This window comes from Pyxicephalus adspersus, chromosome 7, assembly GCF_032062135.1.
Source record: "Pyxicephalus adspersus chromosome 7, UCB_Pads_2.0, whole genome shotgun sequence".
NCBI classification, from domain to species: Eukaryota; Metazoa; Chordata; class Amphibia; order Anura; family Pyxicephalidae; genus Pyxicephalus; species Pyxicephalus adspersus.
Genome location: NC_092864.1, coordinates 3,665,960 through 3,674,361, shown reverse-complemented (window position 1 = coordinate 3,674,361; position 8,402 = coordinate 3,665,960). Strand labels below are relative to the sequence as shown.

General features: G+C 39.3%; 1 protein-coding gene across 2 annotated transcripts; it reads left to right on the top strand.

Annotated features, from left to right (window-relative positions):
* Nucleotides 1-1,995: 1,995 nt before the first annotated feature.
* Nucleotides 1,996-7,467, top strand: LOC140334855 (uncharacterized). Of its 2 annotated transcripts, XM_072417123.1 has the most exons (6): nt 1,996-2,150; nt 3,716-4,035; nt 4,106-4,201; nt 4,529-4,579; nt 6,134-6,376; nt 6,871-7,467. In XM_072417123.1, the coding sequence occupies exons 2-6, from the start codon at nt 3,762-3,764 to the stop codon at nt 6,903-6,905; spliced, it is 699 nt and encodes a 232-aa protein (XP_072273224.1). In that variant the 5' UTR covers nt 1,996-2,150; nt 3,716-3,761; the 3' UTR covers nt 6,906-7,467. The 2 variants fall into 2 exon arrangements, with proteins under 2 accessions (XP_072273224.1, XP_072273223.1); XM_072417122.1 differs by lacking the exon at nt 6,871-7,467 and having other exon boundaries at nt 1,997-2,150; nt 6,134-6,720.
* The last annotated feature ends 935 nt before the right edge of the window (nt 7,468-8,402 follow it).

Below are 8,402 nucleotides of genomic sequence, written 5' to 3'. Positions count from 1 at the left end.
CATCTACTGCCCCTAATACACTTCCCATAGTTCTCCCCTGCCCATTTTTAGGGGGCGGGCCGCCCACCTGCTGTAATTATTCCGCCCGGCACATTATCAGACACCGGAGAGGCTGCTGTGCTCGCTCCGTTCTCCGCTGATAAGAGCTGATTGGCGATTATTGCCGGGCGGAGTGAGGAGAGCACAGGCCGCCCCTCCCCCTCCTATAGCTGTGCCGAGTCTTTTGGAAAAAAAATCCCACATGGTGTAAACATATCACATCCTTAAACTGTATGTCATAATGATTTGTAGTTTTTAGGGTGCACAGGGTGCTAATGTAGTCAGCACCATTTACAATTCCAGCACCCCAGCTTTTACAAATTTCATGATATGGAGATCAGAATTATAAAATCTTGTGAAAACACAACACTGGGGTTGCAGTATTAAAAGCAAATGCACCTGGGAGTCCTAATTTAAATTGCGGACCCCTGGGGGCCCCTTACATAGAAAGGAGCATTGGGGAAGGGCCCCTAAATTTATACTTATCTCTCACAAATCTATAACTGTCATACTATGCTACCATGTTACTATCTGCTTCTCTTCTTTGAACCCCAATTTCCCTAGAATTGTGGGGTGTACACAGCCAAAAATGTAGGTGCAATGAGGGGACACCTTTGGATAAGCCCCCCCCCCACACACACACTAAAATTTCATTACTATGGCAAACGCACTGCCCTGTTACACATTACTGCCCACTTCTAACACTGGAACCCCAATTTCTCTGGAATGGGGAGGTGTAGGAAACTGAAAAAGTGTGGGGAACATCTGTGGATAACACCCCCTAAAGTTTTATTACAATGACATCATTAGAACATAAAAAACTCTGCCCATCAAAACAAAATTGGGGTTCAGGTACTGGTGGGGTAAGTAACAGGGCAGCGTGTATTGATGGGCAAAGTTTATGTAATGATGAAAGTTTGGGGGGTGTTAGCCACAAGTGTCCCCCACTTGCACCTATGATTCTGTTTATCTGCACCTCTCTGTTCTAGAGAAATCGGGGTTCAAGGTAGGTAAGCGGACAGTTTAATGGGCAGAGGTTTTTATGTTCTAATGATGCCATGCTAATTAAATGTTAGGGGTTTATACATCTGTTCCCCACTTGCATCTGCATTTTCAGTTCCTGCACCTCCCCATTCCAGATAAATTGGGGTTCAAACAGAAGCTGAAAGGACAGCACAGTATTACAGTTATAGTTTGGTGAAAGTTAGGTAAATTATTTAAGGAGGGCACCCCAATGCTTGTTACTATGTAAGTGGCCCCGGGGGCCCTTAATTTGCATTTCAATTTTGGCCTCCTAGGTGCACTTTCTTATAAAACAGCAACCCAAATCTTCCAATTTCCATGAGTTTTTAAACTCATGATCCCCTTATTTTGAAAGTCTTGAAATTAAAAAAAGAAATGTTGGTTATTAGTAGCTATGTGAGTCCCCTGTGTACCCTAAAATTTTAGGTAATTACAACCAACAATTTAGGGGATCTAAAGGATTGAGCACAATGAGTTGTTAGGCTGCAGAACATGACAAGCAGACGTTACATACACAGCGATCATACTAAGGGTGTATAAATTTCACAGGATGTTTTTGTTTTTGGAAGTGATGAGAGGAGGACACTGGCTGTCCTGCCCCCATCTGCGATCACATGCATGATGCTCTATGTGTTACCAAGGTGGAGGGGGGACAATAATTATTTTTTACTATACAATGCTTATTCACACAAAGAATTGTTTGGGTCTTACATCTATATAGAGCAAAAGTGACTTTTTTGTATTAATTTATTTTGAATGCATTACATTATGTCTCCAGTGTGTGTCACTGTTACAATGTGCCCAGACAGCAGAGGGTTAATAAAAAGAGCGCGAAAGAACAGGAATTAACCAGTTTCATGTACGTCATTGCATGCTTCTGCATGATTGTACAGGTACGTGTTGCTATTTTTAATATCTTTTTGCATCTTATGACAATAGGTAAGCAGTGCAATGCCCTGTTTATTAGCTGAGTACCCAATTGATAGATATTTTACACTCACAAAGGACTTTATAGACCAGAGAAGCACACATTTCTTTCTGCATGACTATATTAGCATAGTACAAACCTCCAGATGAGTGGAGGGCAGGTAAGGTGCAAACAGTAATTTAATCATTTGTATCTATTTATAAACAGTGAACATGTGAATGTGAGACGTGGGGTCAGAATGCAAAGCTGCGCTTCCTAATCATTCTGTCTGTAGTTTGTGTTGAGAGGGGTCCATGGTGTTTAGCACCTTCATACAGGAATGGGGTATGTTTGTTAGCAGGGGATAGGTAGTGGTTGCTTTTTTATAAGCATTGTCTATGTACTCCAGGTGCACTTCTAATTTTGCTCACCTGTACCTCCCCCCTGTTCCAGAGACATTGGGGTTCAGGTGCTAGAAGCCTCCAGCAATGTGTATCAGGGTAGATTTTTCTGATGGGCAGAGTTTTTTATATTCTGACTATGGCCTAACAATGAAATTTTATGGGTTGTTAGCCACAGGTGTCCCCCATTTGTACCTTCATCTTTGTTCACCTGTACATCTCCCCAATACAGGGAAATTGGGGTTTAAAGTAGGGAAGGGGGCAGGGTAATGTGGTATGACATTTCTAGGTATGTGACAGGTAGGTATAATGTTAGGGGTCGCACCTCCTTACTATGTAAATGGCCCTGGCGGTTTATTTTCGGGCTTCTAGACACTCTTACTTTTAAAACAGCAACCCTGATGTTCAACGATAATTATTTTTTATAAATATAATCCCCATATTTTTAAAGTTGGTAAATGTGGGGAGATGAGTATAGGGAATTGGAAAAACTAGACCAGTCTGCCCCCAAAGGGGGCAAAAGCTGTCCTTCGGGGACAGGGCCTCTTCCTCACAATTTGGCCGGTGTTGTATGGGTCTGTGGGTGGGGAACCTATTTGAAATCTAGTAGCCCCCTCTGCTGTCCACTCAGGTGAAGGAGTGCAGGGGCACATAGTACCCTTTACCCATTCCCATAAAAGTTTAAAAGAGCCCAAAAATAAAGCCACCACATCAGGTGTAAAAAATATTTATTCTATTTTTACTAACACATTTTCCAGATTGTGTATATGCGCCCACTATGGATAATCCATCCATCCGTTTATCCTACAGGGTTTCCACACTGTAGTGATCATCCATTGTGGGTTCGTTTACACAAACGGAACGAGGTCTCTATTGTCTATCTATTGGGAACTAGCACACTGTGAGTTATAGCGCCTATCTAGTGGCAGTCAGTGCAATTACACCTAAATCAAACCCAGTACCTAATCAATAGGACTTTTACACTGCTTGCTGTGACAGCTCCCCAATACCCCATTGAAGTGAATGGAGCTTCTGATCACCAGTTCAGGGTAATTACATTAGTGCAAACAATCACTTATCATCACTTTAAATTTAAAAAGCCAATTGTTATTCAGAGGATGTTCTTAAAGTGGTGATTGGAAGTGTGGGGAGCTATTATCTGGTTGCCATAATGTACCCATAATGTACCCCTCCATAGCCAAGCACTGGTACAAATAACCAGAGCCTTTGTTGATTCGCTGGTGATTTTATTGTAACTGAAGATCTCCAACTCCAATTTTTTTTGCCACAACCTTGTTTTTTTTATGAATTGAATTATTCCTATTTGTTTTATTTCTATTTGTAGTATCATAAATGAAGTAACGGGAACATTTTGCAACTGCGTCATTGCCATGGATGGGAGACTTAAAAGTATTTTGGAGGAAGCGCTGCAAAGCATTACCACAAAATCATTAGAATCCTTCAAGAGTAAACTTCAGGAGAAAAAGCTAGAAGGATATCCCAAAATTGGTCGGAGTAATCTTGAAGACACAAATGCAGAGAAATTGGTAGATCTTATATGTCGCCATTACACTATTGAGAATGCTCCAAAGGTAATAGAAAGTATCCTGCTAGAAATAAATGAGCGCCAAGCTCATCTGGACCTTACAAAAACACTTGAAACAGGTAAGAAATGATACTATTACTCTATAAAAAAGAGTGGAGATACCTCCTAACCCACCTCTTCCCTTCACAGCACTCAAGGACCAGGGTTATGGGGAGGCAAAAGCTCAAATGCTGGATTGGGGAATCTCAGATGGAATGATGAAACCTGAAAAAGACACATTTGCAAGTATGCATGAACTTTTTTACTATTAAATTTTAGTGAAGATATTAAAAAAAAGAAATATAAGCTCTTTTTTAAAGTCCACTTTTATCAAAAACATTGTTTCAAACCATACAATACAAAAACAATATTTAAAGTAGTGATGTGTAAAAAAAAAAATATATATATATATATATATATATACCTATATACACTTTTTTTTCTGATGTCAGATTGCAAATATTTAAAGTATGTAGTATCAGATGATATATATATATATATATATATATATATAAATACAAATCACTTGTAAATATCATCATTTTCTGTTTTTTTTTTTTTTACTTCCTACAGTAAAAGAGATGAACATCAGAGAGAAGACACCAAGAAAGGGAGTGCATTTAGGTAAGGAGGACATGTTGGAGAAGTGGTTGGTGGCTATTGAACATTGTGTTTGTTTAATCTCCCTGGTGGTATTCCCAAGAGTGGCTCGGGTTATTTTTAGTACCAAAAGCCACAAATTGTCAGTAGTCTTATCTGGTCCCCACATGCCCATGGCGTCCTCCAGCGATGCCCGGTATCCGGGTCCCCAGCATGTGAACGTTGAGACGCAATGCCAGGGGACCAGGGCCAGTCCAGGCAGTCTGGGCGTGGGGCCTGAGAGACCGTGCAGCTGGGAGGCGGGATCAGATGAGAAATTTTAAAAAATAAGTATTTTTAAATGTACCATTTTGACATTTAAAAACACTTATTGTTCAGACTGCCAGGGAGGTTAAAGTGTAAGTAAGGGAATATTCTCAGAAACAAGCAGTATATGTAACCAATACATGCACATCTTAGATATCAAAAATGCTACAATCAAATACCTTTGATTTGTTTAAACATGACATTGACTGCATGTTTGGCTTGCATGGACTGAATTGTCTGCTGGTGAATTTGGGGCCACTAATGGATAAGGCCCAGTATTGAGGACACTCTTTAAGGACTAAATTCCCAACTCCATGGCAAAGAACCTCTGCCATGTGCTATTGTAGCCTGTAGACGCTCATTATTGTGCTGCTCCCCAGCTCTTCAGCAAACAAAACATCTGCAACAGACAAATATTTGAAGTTTTGGCTCATCAGACCAGGGCACCCACTGCCATTGATCTTATGTTTTAGTGCATAGCTGAGTTATTTAGTCTTGTTTCCACATCAAAGGATTGTTTGCCGCAATTCTTCCATGACGACCTCTCTGTACAGTAAGTGGATGTACCTGGGTCTTACCGGTTTCTTGCCAGTTCTGAGCTGATGGCTCTGCTGGACATCTTTCAATTTTATGATGACTTTCATCTGCTACAAGCAAATTTCTTTGGCCAATCCCTGCATCTATGGTCGTCAACGTTGAAATATTTGCCTAGAAAAGATCTTTCTGATGTGCTAAACCTACCTTGTGGCTGTTCCCAGTCTTTCCATAGTGTATGACATGAAATGATTTTCCTCCAGTTTTTAGTCTCCACACAGTTGTTTTTGTTTCCAGGTAATGATTGTGTGGCTACCTACATAAAACCATGATGATTAGCACTTGTGTGGTATATTTGGTTCTCATACACCTGATTAGAATCCTACAAAATTGCTGACTTTGTACAATTGTATCTATAGATGCTGATTTGAAGGCATTGGGTCGTCACACCAAATTTTGGATTTAGATCTTTCTTTCATTAGCTCACTTTGCATTTTGTAAATTTAAAACAATAAACAATCAAAATCCATATTTTTGAACACATTCTTACTATAGTATTTATTTCATATTCGCCCATATATGTACAGTAAGTTTGATTATAAGGAAGGACTACACTAACATTTTTCTCTAAAGAATGATAGATACATAGATGATAAATAAATTACCATAATATATATAATAAAGAAATCTCTTTATTTTATTATATTTATTAACTATATACATGTTTTGCTTTGGTAGACAGAACAAACCACGCAAGTGAACCTTCGTCTTCTCACCATATTCCCCAGACAGAAATAAATGAATGTGAAAATCATCAATCTGTTACTAACATTGATTCATCCAGCAATTTAACAACCGAAAATTGGCCGGTCCACCAAAAGCAAAAATCGGCAAAGAAGAATACTCCGTGGAAGATAAAACTCAAGCGACTCACAGAGACAGATATTCAATGCATGAAAGAAGACCACCAACAGCAGCCTGGTATATATGCCCAACTTTTATTCAAACATTTTGTGTCAGTTCATAAAATAAAAAAATGGGCAGGTAAGACAAATGTTGATGGTAGTCATGGTAAAAGGGCCATTCCGGCAAACTTGCTTGATGCTATAATGGAACAAGTGCGGAGAGAATTTGGGACATTAAATCTAGACCAAAAAAAAGACATCAAAAAGAAGCTGAATTATCTCCTTAAAAATCCCCCCAAGAATGGATGGCCAAGACAATTCTGATTATGCATTTATTTATTTATTTTTTTTTAAGAAAAACCTTTTTTTTCTTTAATATGCTTTTTTTTTTTAATCATTATAATAAACTTAATGAATTGGATGCATGAAATGATTAATCCCATCACCACGAGGCTTGGGAACACGAACAGTTCTACTTGTGGCAGTGCTATACCTACCTTGTGTCTTGTTGCTATTCTCAGTCTTGCCATGTTTTATGACCCATGACCTGAATCTATCTTCCTCACTCAGTTTTAGGCCAAGCCGCTGTTTTTGGTTCCAGGTAATGATGGTGTGACAATCTACATACAACTATGATGATCATTAGAACCAGTAGAATTCAAATCCCCAACTTTGCAAATGCTGATTTGAAGGCAAAGGGTCATCACCCGAAATTTTGATTGGATTTTTCAGCATTTTGAAAATTGATAAGAATAAACAATTAGAATTCATATTTGTGAAGGTATTCTTACCTAACAGCATTTTTTCACAGATGCCCATATACGTATATTTGCTGGAGCATTGGGTAGATTACCCATTCCTAACCTTTTACAACAGTTCAATATGTTGAACACAAAACAGTCCTACTTGTGGCCGTGTGAAGGTCCAAAAGACACCCGACTAAATGTAAGTAAGAACATAATCAGGTTTGAGATACACCGGCCCTTTGGTAAACACAGTATAGCATTATTACCTTTAAATTATTACATTTATTAGGAATATTATTAAACAGGATTTATATAGCGCTAACATATTACGCAGCCCTACCCATTAAATAGGGGTTGCAAATAACAGACAGATACAGACACAGAAGGAGGAGAGGACCCTGCACAGAAGAGCTTACAATTGGGGGAAGTATCACACAATAGGAGGGGAGATTTGGGATGGTGGGTAAGTACTGAGGGTTTAAGAGACAGAAGAAGACTGGTAGGTAAGTTTTAAAAGATGGGTTTGAGTGCTCTTTTAACCTCCTAGCGGTTCATTTCTTTCCGGTTTTATATGTCTGAAAGTGTGAGGGGGGGATGATGATGAGTTCGGTTTTATCCAGGTTCAGTATCAGAAATCTGCCAGACATCCAACATGCAGCGCTGAAGAATAAATAGGGGGCTATGGATGACAACTCTATACCCAAAGCAAATAAAAACTATGACACAAGAGGGGAAGAGGATCTATTACCTTTACAATCTGAGAGATTATATATTGTAAATGCAACATTGTCTCCCTAAAACTGGGGATAGTTGGTTACATGAGTATGTAGCACAGTGGCTCACTGGATAGGACTCTGGTCTTGGCCACGCTGGGTCCCAGGTTGGAATCTCAGCCAGGACACTATCTGCATGGAGTTTGCAGGTGCTCCCTGTGTCTGTGGGGCTTTCCTCCTCCGATTTCCTCCCACTTCCCAAAAACATGCGGTTAGGTTATTTGGCTTCCCCGAAAAATTGACCTTAGACTGCGGTAATGACATAGGACTATGATAGGGATATTAGATTGTGAGCTCTTTTGAGGGACAGCTAGTCACATGACTATGGACTTTGTACAATGTTGCATATTATGATGGCGCTATATAAATACTGTGTAATAATATTATTAAAATGTACTGTGTATAGCACTGCATAATATGTTGGTGCTATATAAATACATGATAATTATAATCAATTGCAATACAAGCTGAATATTTATTGATTGTGTGGTTGTTCAAGAGTATACACAGCAAAACCTCTATTTAACCGCAACATTACAAGGCTTACGTACAAGTGGGGGAGGGAATCTTCTCCACGCACCTT

What these genes read in the sequence shown, in the direction of transcription:
- LOC140334855 (XM_072417122.1), top strand. Translation starts at nt 3,762, where the DNA reads ATGGATGGGAGACTTAAAAGTATTTTGGAGGAAGCGCTGCAAAGCATT. An exon ending in TACAAAAACACTTGAAACAG is followed by an intron (nt 4,036 to 4,105) that starts GTAAGAAATGAT and finishes TTCCCTTCACAG; the next exon opens with CACTCAAGGACCAGGGTTAT. An exon ending in AAGAAAGGGAGTGCATTTAG is followed by an intron (nt 4,580 to 6,133) that starts GTAAGGAGGACA and finishes TTGCTTTGGTAG; the next exon opens with ACAGAACAAACCACGCAAGT.